At 36.4% G+C, this 21575-nt stretch overlaps 1 protein-coding gene across 1 annotated transcript; it reads right to left on the bottom strand.

Annotated features, from left to right (window-relative positions):
• Nucleotides 1-16521: 16521 nt before the first annotated feature.
• LOC145062359 (protein translation factor SUI1 homolog) lies at nt 16522-18536 on the bottom strand. The gene is made up of 5 exons (XM_079009974.1): nt 18399-18536; nt 17548-17647; nt 17243-17448; nt 17075-17128; nt 16522-16768 (listed from the first exon to the last, which is right to left on the bottom strand). The coding sequence occupies exons 2-5, from the start codon at nt 17582-17584 to the stop codon at nt 16724-16726; spliced, it is 342 nt and encodes a 113-aa protein (XP_078866100.1). The 5' UTR covers nt 17585-17647; nt 18399-18536; the 3' UTR covers nt 16522-16723.
• Between the last annotated feature and the right edge of the window lie 3039 nt (nt 18537-21575).

Raw genomic sequence — 21575 nt, 5'->3', positions numbered from 1 at the left:
AAAGTTCTCAAACAGAGGTTACAAGTACAATTCACCAGATATTTGTTCTACTCACATAGGATCCAAGATACAAGACACAAGACATCTCAGATGACTCTACATGCATCCCTATTTATACTTGAGGAATCATACCTAAAACCCTAATGGGCCAATATCCATCATGGTAGCACAACATGGTGTACTACTTGATAAATACCAACTTATGAGCATCCTTGAACGATCTAGAGCATCATAGAGGATTTCATAGCTTAATTGGCTCATCAAGGGCCAAGATGGTCGAACTTGCACCTTGACGGCGCAAAAAGTGTATGAACGGCTCAACAGGATTCAAGTGTGGCACAAGAACATCAATATTGGAGCAACAACACCACGTTGGCACAACAAGAACATACATGGCACAACGAGGCCATGTATGGCGCAAGAGCATACTCCATGGCTTAATAGGAGTACCCCATGGCGCAATAGGAGCATAATGGAACAGGAAGGAATGCCCTTGGCGCAACAACATCCTTCTTGGCCCATCCCTTTGTAACACCCGGATTAGGTATGTATTATCTTTAATAGTGCGAAGTTATAAGTTTCAGTAATTGCCCTGCTCACGACGTGAAGATTGCCTTTTCATGTCATGAGGATTGATCTGGACGCGTGCAGCATTTAAAAGTCCGCGACATGAGCAATATAGTGCTCACGACGTGAAGGCGGATGACAACCAAAAACTCTAAGTTTTTGGTATTGAAAGGAATGAGAGGGCTAGGGTTTCTCACCCTCAACCTCTATCACTATCTAAGCCTCCAGAAACCCTAATCTTACCTGTCCTTAAGATCCTTTGTCATTTGGGTGACCTTCTAGCTTGTAGGAAGAAGAAAAGAAGAAAAAGCAAGTACTCTAGTGTTGGTGTGGGCAAAGATTCAGTATCATCATCATCTTTTCTTGCTTTTGCACCCTTGTAAGTATCAAAGGCTCCAACTTTATTACTTAGCATGGGTAGATATTGAGTTTTGTCCATTTTATTGATGTTATTGCTTGATCGAGTGGAGTAGATACATAAAGTTGGCAACTTTATGGATTCTAAGAGTCTCAAAAACCCCCATAGTGTTTAGATCTGGAAGTTGGTATAGATTTGAGGCATGCATGTAAGTTTGAAGCTCATTTATTCCCTTTTTGTCCTAGAAAATGGATTATCATGTTTGGTGCATGTATGGAAATAAAGGAAACACTTTTATGGACCGTAGGGGTCCTCTTTAGCTTCTGGAAGAAGTGGAATTGAAGACTTAATGGAATAAGGACTTAAAATGGTGATTTTTAGCCTCAAACAACGCTCGCGACGTGGGGTGTGAGATCCCACGAAGTGAGAAGCAGAGCAGTCCTGTTTCTATTAGGACCCATGGAGGTTACGACATGAAAATGGATGCTCACGTTGTGATGCCAGTTCAGGTGGTTTCTTTGACTGATTTGACCTATTTGGGTCAAGTCGAGTGGGAATTGGATTGGGTTCGTTGTCGCGGCGTGACCAAGGCCTGGCCATGATCTGAGGATAGCTGACTTTGACTTTGACCAAGTTTAACCTTGAGTGTATATTGGGTATTTTAGGATTTTGATGGAATTGGTCAATTGGTGGGAATAAGTGTCGATTAGAGAGATGAGATTTGGATTCGAGACCTCATCATCTTCTGTTCAGTTTGCGAGGTGAGTTTTTCTCAGTGTACTTTTGGGTCAAAGGCACCAAGGTCGGCCCTTTGGATTTTTATCCTGATTTGTCGCATGATTGTATGTTGCAGTCATTGGTTAGATCTGTATCTTGGTATTTAGGATCATGTTATGCTTAGTGATCTATTAGATATGTATGACTGTCTGTATATGGTAGCTAAGGTTGATATGATATATGTTGATATGTGATGGTGTGTTGAGTTGAGGCGGTCTTGCTTTTTGCTAAAGGCCAAGAAACCTAGGGCGACTCGGATAGAGTGAAGGCCCATGAGGCAGACCAGTCCCGAAGAACGCTCCAAATAGGTTGAAGGGCCGGTGAGGCGGTCCAATCATGTTGAAGGTTCTGTGAGCTACCAGATAGTCTGTAGGCCTACGAGGTAGTCCAGTCAGGCTGAAGGCTTTGTCTGCATGTTCTATGTAATTGTATATGTTATTTGCTTGTGTTTGTACTTTGGGGGATCTCACTAAGCATTGGCATACAGTTTTGGGTTATGTTTCAGGTATTACGGATGATCGCATGACGGCGAAGGCGTGACCGTACCCATCCTCATGTGTTGACTTATGATTTTGGGACTCTGATGTTGAACATGTTTTGAAAACTATGTTGTAAGTAATTTGTGAAACTGGTTGGTTTTAAAAAGTTTAAATTTATCATAATTTTATGAGTGTTACAAGTTGGTATCAGAGCCTTGGTTTTAGTGAATTGGAGGAACACACGTGCGAATCCAATCTCAAACTAAGGAAAAAGATTATTAAAACAATTTTCCAATGGTTTTCAAAATAATCAAGGAGGATGCAATGTGTATGATCAGCCGAAGCCAGTAAGTAGACCCCAAATTACCACACATTTATTTGAGATTACGTTGTAATATGTTATAACAACATGCTAGTAACAGGATATGGATCTTTAGGAACTGTATGATAGAATTTCTTGATATATGATGCCTTATATCTTATAGAATACATGATTGATTATTGTATAACTCTTTCACGTGTGTACTGAATATTGAGTGAATACGCTAAGTCACATGCTTCATGGGTTAAACGATCTTAGGGTCAGGGATTTGGTCTTGCAACGCAACTCTTGTCTAGTCCAACCGTTGTAGGATTGAATATTTTAGTCTACGATTGTTTAAGTCGTGAGGCATGTGATTGTATTCATTTGATAGTTACACCAATGGTGGGTCGTGTGGAAGTTAGTGGTATGGTGAGTTATGTGGGGTTAGCCGGCCAATTGCATTATGTTTAGTCTTCCTCTAGGAAGTGAGGATAAAGTGTATGATTATGCTAGTGATATTGCCATATTTATACATATTTTTAGGCAATATTTAAGTACATTTTTATATATTTTGGTCATTTGCATAGAATAATGGTACTTATAAGGTTAAATTATATTTTACAGCCAAAAAGAAGACATTTTGAAGAAAAGGGACTAAAAGCGTTAAAGAATGGAACTTTGGAGGTTGAAGGCTTGAAAGACAAGAAAAACACCCAAAAAAGACGTACTCACAACGTGAACAGGTGATGGTTCACGACATGAGTAGAAAGAGTTAGAAGATAAGCATCCGGGTGAAGGAATTCTTGCCGATCACGATTACCTCGAGTTCACGACGTGAGTTTTAAATTCTCACGACGTGAACGGTAAATTTGAAGAGAATAAAAATATCTTTGCCCATTACGATTGGAAGGACTTTTGGCTGGCTTAGAAGGGTTCCTGGAGACGAAATTCATAAGAAAAGAAGATCTGGAAGCTGGTTTTAACACCAAAGAAAAAGAAGTTCATAATTTGGTTTATAGACTGGTACACTTAAACATGTCTTTGATTATAGTTTTTGTTTGTTTAGCTGTTAGTATGTCCAACTAAATCTAGTTGCTTCTGTTAGCTAGATGAAGTTGGAACTCATGGTTTTAATGCATTAGATTTGACTTTACTTGTTGGTGATACGCTTGTGTTGATTGATTTTACTTAGCATGCTTTAATTAATTATTTGATTGCTTTAAATTCTTGTTCTGTGTAGTTAGTGAACACAAATCTGCATGAATTTGAATACCTAATAATATAGTGAACACTAGTTTATTAGAGTTAAGATCAAACCAATCTTAGATAAGTAATTGAATCATTGAATTAAGCTGTGTTAGAGAACTCATATTATGACTGTAATTGTGTTTTGATTAATCAATCTTTCATGGCTCCAATATTATTTAATAATTGATTCTTTGTTAACTATTGTGTGACCATACATAGATTTACATGAATTGATTAATAATTAGTAGATTTAGAACTAAATTGCTAATACTTCTTTAATTGGTAACCAACAGTAATAGTCCTAGCTAATGTATAAGCATTGAGTGAAAGCGGATTCGAACTAATAAAAGTGTTTTGTTTATTGATTTAGTTTTTGTTAAAGAATTAAGTTAGTCTGATCTTGTAAAATCAGATAAAAACCCCTTTTTAGCTCATTAGTAATTATGTTAGTTTAGTAATAAATAAATTAATTAGTCAACACTGTTCCCTGTGATTGACACCCGAATTACCAAACTATTTTATAATTCGACTAGGTTCACTGCCTAAGTGCATTTTAGTTAGTTAGTTAGTTAGGTTATAAATTATAAAACTAGTGGGTACTTTCGTGCACATCAGCTAGTGTGCAGGTATTGGTAGGGTTGGTGTGGAAGGTAGTATGGGCCCTTACTACTGAAAGCACAGGACCCGTACGCGTAGCAAGGAAGTCACAACCTCTTGGGCCTTGTTGGGAGTTAGATCCCCTGGTATGATATGTGTTTCATTTGATATCTCGCTGGTTTATGTTCAGTTTGGTGATGACGAGGTGATTGGAGGCTGGATCTGGATCGGGATCAGGAACTAATGGCCAGGATAGGCCAATGTTGTCCATCGATCAGATGCGGGAGATGATTGTCGTGGAGGTTTTTATATTTTGCAAGAAGAATTATATGGTGTCGTAAATCGGATCACTGGTAGGGTAATTGCCAGGATCACTGAGCAAACTGTAGCTTTGCAGACTGTGAGAGGTGCTGCTAATAAGATGACTACTGGAGGAGATCTGGTTGTGGGGATACAAATAAGAAAGAGGAGGAGGGCCCTTTCAGCAGAGGACGAGGAGACTGAGGCTGCTGACCTGGGTACTGGAATTCAAGAGAATCATGAGGTGTATGGAAAGTGTGGGGGAACTCACGGATTTACTTGTCATAAGTTCAGCTGTTTCAAGTGTGGGGAAAGAGGGCATGTGCAACGGGATTGTAAGAAGGATCGTATTTTCTTTCACTGTCACCATGTCATTTCAGGTCCAACTATCCTGCTTTGGAGGTGGAGGGAATTCAGGTACCAACGCTCATCGTTCCTCAGGAGGTCAAGGTTGAGCCGCAAGAAATCTTTGGTATGTAATTTGAACCCCAATTCGGTATTGATTTTATGGCGAAATTGTTCTTGATCGGTGTTGTATCTGCCTTGGAATCTTGTTGGGTATTGGTAAGTAGTATCGTTGGGTTAGTTCTCTGTTTTTCCTGATTTATGTATTATGAATCTTCATATGCCATTTTGCATGCCAAGAGTCATCGGTGGGATGTATCTTGATAGGAGGGATTTAGTGGTTTAGTGGATTGTTCTGGTTCCTTTAGTAGGTCCAGTTCAGGGGTATGGATTGGAAGATCTATTGTCAAAGTAACAGGAATAGTTCATCAATTAAGTTGGAGTTTGGGCATGATAGCATTCGTTCAGTTAGGACCGGCAGTTGTCCATGAGAGAACCTTTAGGTTCAATCGCTACCGTTGCTAGGGAAGGAGCGGTAGCAAGGAGTTGGTGTTGTCGGTCACATGATTCGTTTGGTCTTTGGAAGTGCCAGGGGAATTTATAATCACCAAGGATTGTAGGTGGTTAGAATTCAGAGATTCATTTGAGGATGAGAAGTTAGGGTAAAGATTTGACAATTCAGAGCAAGGGTTATGGTCTTAGTCACTAGCATAAAGGGTTTAAGGATTTGGTGGAGTATCATGATAAGTGATTGGGATTACCATACTTGCTAGGTTCGGGGAGCATTCTTTGGGAATTCAAGAGTTGGACAATCATCGAGATCGTCTAGTATTGGAACGCTATTAGTAGTAGATGCAGGTCATAGTTGGTTCATGAGGATAAGATGGGTCGGGAACCTAACAAATTTTGTGAAATGGGAGAGCTTCGGAGAATCCAAGTGGGGGAGAATCGATCAAAATCTTCAGGAGCTGACTCGGGTGTGGAACTAGGGTAAGTTTCACATCCCAGTGAAGAGGGAAGCGATGCAAGTGGTTGTCTGGATTGAGGTTGTTTAAGTTGGGATTTCAGGAAACTTCCAATAACAGGTCAACGTTTCTTCTATGATGTATAGTAGGCTTGTGGATAGATCCAATTTGAGGGTTGTGTTAGAGCCTTGCTGTCTGTTGTGGTTTAATGAAGGCTTTGGGGGTTTGAAGCATGACCCAAACACCTGATCGGATGCAGTTGGATACTGGTTTCGACTCAGGGTGAGTAGGGTTGTGATGGTATGGGTGCGGTAAGACCTTGGGTGGTTGGAAGTGTTGTAAGACTGTGATGGGATCGTAACATTCACCAGTTTGAGGTAGGCAATCGTTTAAGGTGGTCATGAGTATAAAAGGGGGTTAGTTCATGCCTTGGTCACGACAGGAAGGGTTGTTGGAGATCATTCCTTTGTTTCAGGTTGAGGATCGTTCGGGTCCGAGGCGGAGTCAGTCCTATGTAGCTCTAGAAGGGTGGGACATGTGGGCAAGGCCATATGTATATGAAAATTCAGGTGGGACCTATTAGAGACCGTAAGGTCGAGGTTTTGGATCTTGGGTTGCATGATTTATTGCGTGGTCAATAAGTGGCGCAGGGGGATGCTTAGGTTAGGATATCCTTGTCTTTCGGGCTCTTGGGAACCTGGTGGCTGGACCAGGTGTGAGATTAGTAGTCCGAATGATGGTTAGGGGAAAACGTTATATCTAACTTTAGTGAGGGGTTGCCGTGAATCAGAAGATTTCAGGTGAAATGCAAGTGTAGGTCCTTGGATCTCGGGTTATGAGTTAGGTACCAAGTTGGTTTTGGTGGGAACTTACGTTGGGAATCATGGGTGTTTATGTGCAAGGTATTCATTTTAGTAGAGTATGAATTAAGGAATATGTATGCCAAGGGTATCAGTTGAAGGGTTCCGGGATAAAGTGTGGTATCATTTTTGATGGCATATCAGATTCATGTGATTAAGGTTTGGTTTGGTTCTAACTATGTGGGGGTTAGGCAAGTATGGGGTTTCGGAATTCCAGCAGTGGTATGTTGGTTCGGGAGTTAAAGGAAGCAGAGTCTTGTTTAATACTAGAAGGTTCATCTCCCAGTTTGTCTCATGTTGTTCATTATATTCATGGGAAATTGTTGTCATTGGGATGAGCTTTCCCTTGAAGGAATATATGTCCCTTTGCTTAAGTGAAAGGCTTTCAACAACAACGTATGGTCTGTGAATCTTTCTTCTAGTGGGAACTTCCGGTTATCATAAGTTGAGTAGTCGTTTGGGGGATAAGTAGAATGGAATTAGCAACAGTATAGTATGGGCGGTCTGTCAGGGAGTCAGACCAATTTGAGATTTTAGATTTCAGGTTGAGTAGACGTAGTTATTTTGCATGAGATTGTTTGAGGCTGAGCATGATTCGTCCAACTTCGGGGTGGAGATCCCTACTAGGGTTGGTTTCGATTGCCTTAGGAAGGCTATGGTATGCTCGGGGTTGTGGTCGTGTTGCTTAGGTTTGATCTACCTGAGGAGCTCAGTTAGATTCATAACACTTTCCATGTCTCTCAGTTGTGGAAGTGTGTGTTGGATAGTGAGGTAGTGGTTACGTTGAATGATATTCAGGTCGATGAGCGCCTGAACTATGTTGAGAGGCTGGTAGCTTTTATAGAAAAGAAGATGAAGGTCCTGTGCAACAAGGAGATACCTTTGGTAAAGGTACATTAGCAGCAGCAGAGAGGTTCTGAGTGGACCTGGGAGCCGAAGGCTGAGATGCGGGAGCATTACCCGGAGTTGTTCGCAACAGTTGACTTCGAGGATGAAGTCTGATTTAAGTTGGGGGAGAGTTGTAACACCCAGATCAAGTATGCCTTATCTTTAATAGTGCGAAGTTATAAGTTTAAGTAATTTCCCTACTCACGACGTGAAGATTACCTTTTCACATCGTGAGGATTGATCTGGATGCGTGCATCATTTAAAAGTCCACGGCGTGAGAAGTATAGTGCTCACGACGTGAAGGCGACTAATGACTAAAAACCCTAAGTTTTTGGTATTTAAGGGAATGATAGGGATAGGGTATCTCACCCTCAACCTCTATCACTCTATAAGCCTCCAGAAACCCTAATCTTACCACTCCATAAGATCCTTTGTCATTTGGGTGCGTTTTTAGCTTGTGGGAAGAAGAAAAGAAGAAGAAGGAAGTACTCTAGTTTTGGTGTGGGCAAAGAATCAGCATCATCATCATCTTTTCTTGCTTTTGGACCCTTGTAAGTATCCAAGGTTCCAACTTTATTGCTTAGCATGGGTAGATCTTGAGTTTTTTCCATTTTATTGATGTTATTGATTGATTGAGTGGAGTAGATCCATAAAGTCAGAAACTTTATGGATTTTAAGATTCCCAAGAACCTTATAGTGTTTAGATAGAAGTTGGTATAGATTTGAGGCATGTATGCAAGTTTGAAGCCCATTTCTTCCTTTTTTGTCCTAGAAAATGGATGATCATGTTTGGTGCATGCATGGCCATAAAGAAAACATTTTTATGAACCTTAGGGTTCCCCTTAGCTTCTGGAAGAAATGGAATCGAAGACTTAATGGAATAAGGAATTAAAATGGTGATTTTTAGCCTTAGACAGCGCTCACGACGTAGGGTGTGAGATCCCACGACGTGAGAAGCGGAGCAGTCCCGTTTCTATTAGAACCCTTAAAGGTCATGACGTGAGAATGGATGTTCATGTCATGATGCCAGTTCAAGTGGTTTCTTTGATTGATTTGACCAGTTTGGGTCGAGTCGAGTGGGAATCAGATCGGGTTCTCTATCACGATGTGACCAAGGCCTGTCCAGGACGTGAGGATAGTTGACTTTGACTTTGACCAAGTTTGACCTTGAGGGTATTTTGGGATTTTGATGGAATTGGTCAATTGGTGGGAATAGGTGTCAGTTAGAGAGCTAAGATTCGGAGTCGAGACCTCATCAACTTCTGTTCAGTTTGCGAGGTGAGTTTTCCTCACTATACTTTTGGGCCGAAGGCACCAAGGCCGGCCCTTTGGATTGTTATCCTGATTTTTCGCATGATTGTATGTAGTAATGATCGGTTAGATCTGTATCTTGGTATATAGGATGATGTTATGCTTAGTGATCTGTTAGATTTGTATGACTGTCTATATATGCTACCAAGGGTGGATATGATATATGTTGATATGTGATGGTGTGTTGGGTTGAGGTGGTCTTGCTTTGTGCTAAAGTCCAAGAAACCCAGGGCGGCCCGGATAGATTGAAGGTATGTGAGGCGGACCAGTCAGGCCGAAGGCCCCGAGAATGGTCCAGATAGGCTGAAGGTGCGATGAGGGGGTCCAGTCATGTTGAAGGTTCTGTGAGCGGTCCAAATAGTATATAGGCCTACGAGGCGGTCTTGTCAGGCTGAAGGCTCTGTCTGTATGCTATCTTTTACTGTATATATTATTTGCTTGTTTTGGTACTTTGGGGGATCTCACTAAGCGTTGGCTTACAGTTTTGGGTTATGTTTCAGGTACTACGGATGATCGCGGGAAGGCGAAGGTGTGACCGAACACATCTTCATGTTTTGACTTATGATTTTAGGAGACACTGATGCTGAACATGTTTTGAAAACTATGTTGTAAATAATTTGTGAAATTGGTTGGTTTTAAAAATTTTAAATTTATCATGGTTTCATGAGTGTTACACCTTTCAACATATGGCACAACAAGGTCCCTTTGTTGCTCCATATCACTCCTAAGTGCTCCAAACCTCTTCTAGATGCTCCAAACCCCCTTTTGTACGGTCCGTTCCTTTGTCACTTGATCTGTTCCTTTGTTAGATGATCCATTCCTTTCTCAGATGATCGGTTCCTTTGTCACATGCTCCATGAACCCCAAGTGCTCCATTGAGTTCCAAGTGATCCAAATTCTCCATGCACATGATCCAAACTCTCGAGTCAACTTTAACATAGAATGATTAAAAGAGAAAAATTAAATGCATACCTGGATGAAGAACTGATAGCACGAGCAACTGATTACAAGCTTTTCATATGGAGCTCATATGACAAAGTGCAAGAACAACTTCTGGAAAGAAAGACCATCTTATGCACATACAAGAAAAATCAAAGACATGCTTAAATAACCCATATGGAAATGACACAAAATCATCCAACTTAGGAAGAGGACCAAGAGCTAAAGGAGGCAAAGACTATTGATATCCACCCAACAAAACCTGCTTTTCCATCTGCCATTCATACTAGGCAAATCGGGAGAGAGAGGAAAATGACGACTGCTAAAATAATACCAGTCGTAGTATTTTTTTTCAAATGGTAGAAGTATCAAAACAATAAAACGTGGAGAGGAACGTGAAGACCAGCACAATAAGATTCGAAAGCTATAACTTTGGACACAACATTTGGACAAAGTTACACAGGATGAATATCGTAAAAACACAGAACTTCCAAGAAGAAGGATGATGGATGAAGCCTCAACCCACATGCAAGGTGCCGAAGGTAAAAACCTACATTGCCATTGGGAGCATCAAGAATGTAGGCTGATGATGACGAAATGTTGACACCATACACCTCATAAAGTTGGTACTCATGCATGTACCGATCTAAGGTAAAGCTGTCAACATCACAAAAAATTGATGACGTGTCAACATCAAAAAGTTGGTACTCATGAATGTACCGATCTAAGGTAAAGCTTTCAACATCACAAACAATGGATGACCTGTCACAAGCCATGACAAAATCACTATGAAGAAAATATACAGATCAAAAGAATGGAAGATTCTAAAATAGTGTTTACCCGTTAAATAATAAAGATAACAAGGAAGAGCATTAAATAAGAAAATCCAATCATATACATAGATGTGACTGATTGACGGTAGGGGCATTTAATGCAAACTAACAATAGACACACACGAGACGTTTTGTTACCCAAGAAGCTTTTTAAGTCTGAACGGAAAAATAATTTTTCGCGCCATTATTTAACCCTTCAGACTGTGGGGCTTAATGGTGTACCCATGCCGATTATCAAATAAGGAAAAGATACCAGCCTGACATACATAGATCGGGCAATAACAGGAATCGTAGTAAGAGACCCAACTTAGGAGAAAAGACCTTATCAACCTAGATATATCCAACCCGATTGATGAAAGAATAACCAACAACTGTCTAAAGTAAACCTAATAGATAATCCTAAGCACAACGTATAAAAAGCAACATACAAGTTATATCCCATATTTCGGGAAAAAGAGATCTTTGGCGATAAAATAACAATTCGTGCAAGGGACAGAAAGTTGTCTTTACCCAGATATTACCAAACGACCAGGTATAACCTCGTACTTAAGGATAAGGGAGAGCCAATAAAAGCCTTTCCATATTAAAGAAGAAGGTAATCATTCAAAAACCCTTTCAAAACTCTTAGTAATTCTGATAGACCCTATACAACTTCTAACTTAGGCATCGGAGAGCAATATTAGGGTCCAACCCTCGATATGGCTTTCTAACCTAGTCGTTGCTCATTTATGCAGCATACCTTCTGGACTACTCGTTAGGAGCAAATAAGGAATTCGATCTACACCATGTAGGCAATAAGGGACATAGCTACAGCCATATTCTTATATTTGTATAATAACTCATATGATAAATCCAAAAAATGCAAAGCCATAGTAAAACCTTCCAATATTTTGGTTGGCGGCACAATCAGATTTTGTTTGTTGGTATTGCGGTTGTACTTATGGCATCCTCATAGTACATTGCTATTTCCATGTAGGCATTTTCAAGGGTTTTGATATATATATATATATATATATATATATATATATATATATATATATATATATATATATATATAGGTTCAGGTTCATTTGAGACCATTCTAATTTTGTGAGACTGTGAGACCAAATCTAAAAATAATTTTAAAATGCAAAATAAATGGAAAAATCCAAAAACTCTTTTTTTAAATGTTATTTTCGGAACTTGAATTAACTAAAAAAAATATAAAAAAAATATAAAAAAAAATAAAAAAAATTCCGTTTTTTTTTTTTGAAAAATACGTGAAATATTCTAAATAGAATATTTCACTGACATATTCTAAAAAATAATTTTAAAATGCAAAATAAATGGAAAAATCTAAAAATTCTTTTTTTTAAATATTATTTTCGGAACTTGAATTAACTAAAAAAATAAAAAAAAATTAAAAAAAAATTAAAAAAAAATTCTATTTTTTTTTAAAAAATACGTGAAATATTCTAAATAGAATATTACACTGTACATATTCTAAAAATAATTTTAAAATGCAAAATAAATGGAAAAATCAAAAAATTCTTTTTTTAAATATTATTTTCGGAACATGAATTAACTAAAAAAAATAAAAAATAAATAAAAAAAAATAAACAAATGCGTCTCACGGTCTCACAAAATATAAGTGGTCTCAAATGAACCTAACCCTATATATATATATATATATATATATATATATATATATATATATATATATATATATATATATATATATATATATATATATATATATATATATAGAGAGAGAGAGAGAGAGAGAGAGAGAGAGAGAGAGAGAGAGTATCCATCAATTAGGGGGAATGTAGTTTGTAGATTTCGAATTGATGAAGCTTCCATTATCATGAATGAATAAAAGCTTCATAAACACTAAGTCGTCATTGTAGTTAAACACCAAACACGACAATACTTTAATTTCTTGGTTTCTGAGGTATGATTTTTGGTTGAACGTAGATGCCAAATTAATGGAACTTCCATTTATTTGTATATTGAATCGATAGATTTTTTTAACCCTTTTAAAAAAAACAAGAAGAAAAAGAAGAAAAAGAAGAAATCAGAACGTCATGACTTTTCATTTTAGTTTTAGACTTTTAGTTGTACATTTGGTTCTTAGGGGTTTGATTAGATTTGATTTATATGCAGCTTTTGAGAAGATAAATGAGGTAAAAGAAACAATGATAAACCGTCATTTAAACGTTTTTAACGGTCAGACGATTCAGACGGTTAGGTTAGATAGCCGAGAAATTAGAAAATTAAAAAGAATAACTTACAATAAAAAAAAAAACAAACAAAACAAAAAAATAAAACAAAAACAATAACAATAAGTCAAAATACAAATCATACCCATAAAGAAAAATATATTAAAGGAACATTTTATACTTCATTACAAGGGAAATAAGAAGAAATGAGGGCCCGAAGTGAAAGGGTCTAGTCTAAGACCCCTGGCCGCACCCACAGCCGGCGGGGACCATGGTGTTAGTGCGTAACTTTATTTGGATTTAGTTAGCAAAAAAGGTTCATGGTTTTGTCATTTGATGCAATCATTGAATAAGACTGTACTTCAAAATAATGTAACTTTTTATTTTTATTAGATTACTTTATATTTTTGACGTAAGCAATAGTGTTAAAGTAGATTTGCCAAAATATTTTGGATCAAATCAGTAATTTTTAATTTGGTTGATAGTCATAGGCTCATTAATATTTTACTTTTAATTTTTGTAGATGTTTAATTTATTACTAAACTTAAAAAGTATATTTTTAATAAATATATTTGTAGTTTTAAAAGGTGTATATCTACACCGCTTTTTAACTTATTTTATATTATACTATATTGTCTATCTTAGCTAACTGTTTTAAATTTATTGGCTCGTTAATTCATATTTAATTAACTATAATCCATTTTTATGTTTTAACATAAGCATACGTATTGATAGGGTTGTCAAAAGTACTCAAACCTAAAGGAAAAAACTTAACAGAAACTTATGGGACGAGTAAATTGTTATGGGTGGGTATGAGATTTGCTTTCTATATATATTTGTGAGTTTGAAATGGTTATGGTATTAGAGTTATATCCGGTTGATTATCCGATCTCATACTCGGTCCCCTTTACCCGTCCGTGAACCTTTTATATTTTTATAATACTTATATTTTTATTATTAATATATATGATATAAAATTATATTATAATATTATGTGATTTTAGAAATAGAAAGTATAATTACTACTTCTTAAAGTGAAAATTGATGATATTGTCTTTTTATATTTATGTTATGATATTGATTAGTTTGTCATGAAATTCATATATTATAAGTTTGTATTGTGATTATTATATATAAAAGGGTAAATTAGACGAATGTAAGGATGTCAAAAATATCCAAACCCGATTTGAAAAAACCAAACTTGACACTTTTGGGATGCGTAATAGCTATGAGACTGAGTATGAGATTTTTTCTAAATATATTTGTTGGTTTAATATTGTTATAGGAGAAAATTGCAAATTTAGCCTAATACACTAATTACTTTGTGGAAAATAGCCAAAAAAAAAAACCCAAATTGCATTTTTAGCCACTAAAATCGCAAATGGGTATAAGTCATCTGCGAACATACAAGTGGCTAAAGCACATATGTGCTTTAACCACTTGTACGTTCGCAGGTGGTTTTTTTTCGTTGTATATATACCCTTTTTCCAGCTTAAAATCGCAGATGGACTATGTCAATTTGCGATTTCCTCTCGTTTCACCTGTGATTTTATGAATTTTTTTTGTTTTTTTTTACTATGAAATTTATAGGGTTTGACTACGAAATAACCTTATTATATATAAATTTTTTCAAGAAGTTATCATTTTTGTTGTTATTTCGCTGTATATATGCCCCTTTTCGGGATTGTTGATGAAATCGTTCATTATGTATCTAAGGAAATCACTAGGAGAGAGTTTCTCTTAAAAATTAGTGAAAAATGAAGAAAAAAAAACCTTTTTTATACTAAAACTCTATGAAATCACAGATGGACTGTTCCATATGCGAACGTACAAGTACCTAAAACATAGATGTGATTTAGGCACTTGTACGTTCGCAGATAGAAATGCGAAATCGCAGATGGGTTTAATTCATCTGCGATTTTAAGGGTTAAATTTGTAATTTAGGTTTTTTTTGGGTATTTTCTACAAAATAATTAGTTTATTTGGCTGAATTTATAATTTTCTTCTGTTATGGCACTAGAGATATAAATCCGATTATTCGGTCCCATATACCAGACCATTTGTATTTTTATTACTAAGATATATGATTTCAAACTATATTATAATATTATATGTGATGTTTCGTGTTATATAATCACTACTTTTTATAATGGAAATTGATGATATTGTCTTTTTTATATTAATGTTATAACAATGATTAGTTTGTTATGAAATTCTAAGTTTGTATTGTAATTATTATCTCTAAAAAAAAAAAAAAAAAAAAAAAAAAAAAAAAATGGTCAAAATCGGTCAAACTCGGGTTTGACAGTCCTTGGCGGCCTTGACGGTCCTCGGCGGTCATAGGTGGGAAAAATTTTGTTTATTAAACATGTATTTGTTTGTGGAAATATTCAAAATCGGTCAAAATCACACCAAAATTTTAAATTTACATACAATTTAATAAACAGAAAAATTCATTTTCATTTGAAAATTTTCCTAAAAGACTGAAAAATTTGCCACAAACAAATACATATTTAATGTTTTTAGACTATAAATGGAATACCGATACCCATTGTTAAACCCCACAAACCCAATGAGTATTTGCTAATTGGTACTCATCGAGACATGATCATGTTTGGATACAGTTTTATAACCGGGTATGGTATTGGGATCACTAATACCGTCCCACACCTATCCTACTGCCATCCCTAAGTATTGGTAAAAATGATACTAATCTTCTTTCTTAATTATCTATTCTTACCTAAACTTCATTATTGACTAACTTGTATAGTGTATGCCTTGATAGCGACCACTTCAAATGAGTTGCCTCATGTTCTCTTCTCACAACATGGTTCAGCTCTTGGACAGTCACCCACCTTCCTTCGGGGATTGTTTACCTGATCCACGTAGCTGGTAGTTCGCAGCGAAGTGGATGGACCCAAGGTTTAAACCTCGTTATTCGAAAAAAGTTGTAATGTTTCTTAATCAACTTCATAGTTATGTTGCTTTAAGATAATCAAGCAAAATGCTTGCTTTAGTTATACACAGACAAAATCCATTGCAGATATGGCGAGTTACATTTATACTACTTCATTTGTTTTCATCACAAATGTGTAGCTGTTAATTTGTATCTTTACGCATCTTTTAACCATAAAAATACGTAGTAAAAGGTACAATCAGTAAAATAATTTAGTTGGCTGATTATTTTCTGCAAATTGGTCGAAAATAAATTTAACATTTTTTAAACAAGTGGATAAAGAAAACATTCCCGTCTTCTAAACTTTTTTGCATTTTTAACAACATAAAATAAGACATTAGTATTAATGCAACAAACAGATTTGTAAGCAAAATCCTTCTAAACTTTAATAAGCAAAAAACTGTCAAAGATTATATAGTTTAATAGGTTAAATAAATAATTTCAAACCACCTTCCATTTTGTTCCAAGAACAAGCATAATAAGCATGCATCACATTTTATTCTTCTCCCACAACAAGCAATTTCTTTTCAGTTGTTATTCAAAGCAAAGTCTTATAACTGTATAAAAAAACATATGGTATAAAAAATGCGGCATGTGATAATATCTGTTCATTGTTCAGTCATTATTATTATATTCTTAATGTCAGAATGTTAAAAACATTTTCATAATCTTGTCTTTACTAGATTCGCAATCACACCATATAATAGCAAAGATAACATGTTAACTTCTTCATATCCATAACAAGTACACTTGCAGCATATTATATTGCCCACCATAGCACTGATACCACACCAATTAAAATCCATGAATCTTGATATGATCCTTTTTCACTATTCCTGCCTACACAAAAGCAAAACACATATCCATTTACAAACAATATTTTTAAAAAAAAAGTCATTTCATAATATAATTAATACTAATGCAAAAATCTCTTAGCTCAACACATTTGACAAAGTTGGAATTTCTCCAAGATCAAAACAAACAATGCTTAACTATTAAATAAAACAAAATGGATTTATAACAATTCTTAAATAAAGTCATTTGTTATATACTAATTTTACCCATCAATCCATCATTTACATACAGAAGGGTAAAACGGTCATTTACTCAAACTCAGTCAATTTAGCATACATTGGAAAAAGTTACCTGAGTAAGAAAGGCAGAGACGTTCTTTCTCTGGTCACCTTGAAGTTGAATGACCTTCAAAACAACATAAGAGAATGTGAGAAATCCGAAATTTAAAAGCAAAAATAAAATAATAATAATAATAATAACAATAAGCTTGTAAGATTTTAAAAAAATAAAAGTAAAAACCTGGCCTAGTTCAGGATCTTGAACAACAGTGCCATTACAGCAAAACTCCTTTTTAAGGTCCTTCAAAATCTTATTGTAGCTAAAATCTTTTTTCAACCCTTGAACAGTTGTCAAGCTTTTTCTACCATTTCTCTGTTGAACACGAATATGAACGTATTCTTTTGATCCAGCACCAGAGTCCTCAGCATTAGCTTCAGCAAACGGGTCTTTTGAAACAAAAAAATAAAGATTAAAAATTTACCTTCAAGATTTGGAAAAATCAGTATTAACAATGTAAGATTTTTTGTTGAGATGAAAGAACTTACCAAAAGCAGTGGGAATCTGGAGGTCGAGGTCAGACATGAAAGTTTCCTGGTAAAGTGAAATGGAAACCGAAGCTTTTCTTAACACAAGTGTTGCTTAGATCTGTATAAAGATCAAAAGGAGACTATAGCTTTAAAAGATGGAGTCATGGTATAAACAACTCTAAGATACATGATAATCAAGTTCATGAAGAAATATAATGAACTTTATTATTCAGACGACAAATAATAAGTTTATATCACTAAACATCTACAAATAAAATACCCAAAATGAGAAGAATATCTGAGAAAATTTGGTAAATGTCACGATAACTGTGGTGGCTTTATCATCTTCCATCTTTACACACACACACAGAAATACTGACATAAGTTGATTGAAGAACATGCTTGAGAGTTGAGAGATTTGATTTTGTCAAATAATCGTATTTAGTTATCTAATTATCTTGTGGGATGCCAAGATGATCAAAAGAACCAAGAAGAAAAAACAAGAATCTCTAGTTCTATATTGGTGGTATGATCGAAATCTTTCTTTTTGAAAATGGGTCTTGCATCAATATCGTACTTCTACAACCCATGGATACAAGGAATCAATGTTAACATATATAATAAACACAAAAACCCTAAAATCGCAATCGATGGAATAAGCGAAGACTGTTAATCAGAAATACATACAAGAATCAAGTAATCTTCACAAAAAAACAGCTTCAGCGGTAAACAAAAAGAGATCAACAGTAAAAATTAGGGAAAACCCAAATAAAAAACCTAATTCATCAGAGGATTGCAGTTCATTTAGAATATGATTATGTCAGGGCAAAGAAAATCAATGATAAATTATTGAACTATATCTCAAATACCTGGCAAACGATTAGGGTTCTGAATGAGGGCACACCAAGGGAGAGAAGAAACCCTAAAAAGTCCGGACAAATCCAAGCAGGCGAGTTAAGTCGGTTCGATCACAAGTGAACAAAAGAAGCAAAGTAGCGACGAATTCATCTTTATCTTTATGGAAGAATATATTTATAATCATAGTCCCTGAACTATCTTACAACATTCAACTTCATTCTATCTTTTAAAACTAACACCATCTCCGACCCTAAACAATTTTCATATATTAAAGACAAAACTGCATAAATGGTCCCTGTGGTTAGCTGAAAATTGTCACTTTGGTCCAAAAAAGTTTGGACTAGCACCAGAAGTCCAAACTTTTTATTTTGTTGCGAATTTGGTCCAATTTGTTTTAAACTTTTTTATAATGACACTATTGCCCTTACTTTTTGTTTTTCTCTTTTTATTTATTTATTTAACTACATTTATGATTACAAGAAAATAAAAAAGACAAAACTGCATAAATGGTCCCTGTGGTTAGCTGAAAATTGCCACTTTGGTCCAAAAAGGTTTGGACTAGCACCAGAGGTCCAAACTTTTCAATTTGTTGCGATTTTAGTCCAAAATTTTTGAAACATTTTATAATGACGGATTTGTCCTTTATTATTTTATTTTACAATTTTCTTTTATTATAGAAATTAAAAACCAATTAAAAATAAAACAAAAATAATATTCTCTCTCTCTCTCTCTCTCTCTCTCTCTCGATCTCGACAAACTTTTTTTGGAGGGTGTGTTAATTTCTCACCGGCAAACATAAACCCTCCATCCCCTTCTTCTTCAAGACAAATCCTCACCTTATCTTCTTCTAGACAAATCCAAAAAAAATTCACCCTTCTCCTTCGATTTACGTTATCTCGCCGGAAAAAATGTTCGATGGGATGTAACTGGTTCGCAACACCGCTGGAAAACAAGCTCGATGGAATGTATCTTGATCTACAAACTCCGACACCAAAAACCTAATCATCAGGCAGTGAAAACCTAACCCTGAAAGATTAAGGCGGTGGCGGTGAAGCTGGAAACTCAGGTGACAAAGAGTTCAGCGAGATCATTATCTTCGTTTATTTGGTTGATTTGGACTCCGTCGATGCTAGAAACTTGAGAGCCAAATGGAGGCTACCACCATCGTCTTCATCATTTGGGACTACCTTCACAGTGCCGACATTTATCTGTTAACCCTTGCTTCGATCTTCGATCTCGCCGCCTCCGTCCAGATTTGTAAACGTTAATGTCTTCACAATATCTCCGATCTAGGGTTTTGGTTTTCCGAGGGTGGGTCTAAGACTGATTTGAAAATCGGATAACCACCATAGTTGCTAGCCTAAAAAACCTTAGTTCAGGGAAAGTGTAGATGAGTCATGTGTTTAATCAGATCTTGAACAGATGTGTCTGTCTGGTCTCATTTGTGTTTAATCAATTCTAGGTTCATCAGAGTATGTGTGTACTATGAGCTATGTTCATATGTTTGTGTTCTTGTACATAAGATTTCTAGGCTTTTAATGTGTTCTTGTATGTTAGATTTCCTGAATTTTTGTCTGTGTTTATCTGGAGAGACGAAGAGTTGTGTACGTGTGTGTTGTTCGTCGGAGCTAGGTAAACTTTCTGATGACTAAAGTTTCCGACGATTAGGTTTACAAAGGAAGCATCAATGTCGGCGGCGGTGGTGGTGACCGGTATTGACAGCGGCGGTGACGTTGACTAGTGGTGGTGGTCTTTTGCGTTGTGAGTGTGAGTGTGTGTGTGTGTGTGAGAGAGAGAGAGTGTGTGTGGGGGGGGGTAGGGGGTTATATTTTCTTTTTTATTGACAAAACTGCATAAATGGTCCCTGTGGTTAGCTGAAAATTGCCACTTTGGTCCAAAAAAGTTTGGACTAGCACCAGAAGTCCAAACTTTTTATTTTGTTGCGAATTTGGTCCAATTTGTTTTAAACTTTTTTATAATGACACTATTGCCCTTGCTTTTTGTTTTTCTCTTTTTATTTATTTATTTAACTACATTTATGATTACAAGAAAATAAAAAAAGAAAATATAACCCCCTACCCCCCCCCCCCACACACACACTCTCTCTCTCTCACACACACACACTCACACTCACAACGCAAAAGACCACCACCACTAGTCAACGTCACCGCCGCTGTCAATACCGGTCACCACCACCGCCGCCGACATTGATGCTTCCTTTGTAAACCTAATCGTCGGAAACTTTAGTCATCGGAAAGTTTACCTAGCTCCGACGAACAACACACACATACACAACTCTTCGTCTCTCCAGATAAACACAGACAAAAATTCAGGAAATCTAACATACAAGAACACATTAAAAGCCTAGAAATCTTATGTACAAGAACACAAACATATGAACATAGCTCATAGTACACACATACTCTGATGAACCTAGAATTGATTAAACACAAATGAGACCAGACAGACACATCTGTTCAAGATCTGATTAAACACATGACTCATCTACACTTTCCCTGAACTAAGGTTTTTTAGGCTAGCAACTATGGTGGTTATCCGATTTTCAAATCAGTCTTAGACCCACCCTCGGAAAACCAAAACCCTAGATCGGAGATATTGTGAAGACATTAACGTTTACAAATCTGGACGGAGGCGGCGAGATCGAAGATCGAAGCAAGGGTTAACAGATAAATGTCGGCGCTGTGAAGGTAGTCCCAAATGATGAAGACGATGGTGGTAGCCTCCATTTGGCTCTCAAGTTTCTAGCACCGACGGAGTCCAAATCAACCAAATAAACGAAGATAATGATCTCGCTGAACTCTTTGTCACCTGAGTTTCCAGCTTCACCGCCACCGCCTTAATCTTTCAGGGTTAGGTTTTCACTGCCTGATGATTAGGTTTTTGGTGTCGGAGTTTGTAGATCAAGATACATTCCATCGAGCTTGTTTTCCAGCGGTGTTGCGAACCAGTTACATCCCATCGAACATTTTTTCCGGCGAGATAACGTAAATCGAAGGAGAAGGGTGAAATTTTTTTGGATTTGTCTAGAAGAAGATAAGGTGAGGATTTGTCTTGAAGAAGAAGGGGATGGAGGGTTTATGTTTGCCGGTGAAAAATTAACACACCCTCCAAAAAAAGTTTGTCGAGATCGAGAGAGATAGAGAGAGAGAGAGAGAGAGAATATTATT

Source organism: Lactuca serriola, chromosome 7 (genome assembly GCF_051521515.1).
Source record: "Lactuca serriola cultivar US96UC23 chromosome 7, Lser_US96UC23_V15, whole genome shotgun sequence".
Classification (NCBI taxonomy): Eukaryota; Viridiplantae; Streptophyta; class Magnoliopsida; order Asterales; family Asteraceae; genus Lactuca; species Lactuca serriola.
Note: the sequence above shows the minus strand (reverse complement) of the source record. Positions and strands in the feature narration are given on the sequence as shown.

Bases quoted from the DNA above. Each gene is read 5' to 3' on its own strand.
- LOC145062359 (XM_079009974.1), bottom strand. From the start codon at position 17,584: ATGTCTGACCTCGACCTCCAGATTCCCACTGCTTTTG. The intron at 17,129-17,242 runs GTTTTTACTTTT...GTTGTTTTGAAG, and splicing joins AAGATCCTGAACTAGGCCAG to GTCATTCAACTTCAAGGTGA. The intron at 16,769-17,074 runs GTAACTTTTTCC...GCTTTTGTGTAG, and splicing joins TCTCTGCCTTTCTTACTCAG to GCAGGAATAGTGAAAAAGGA.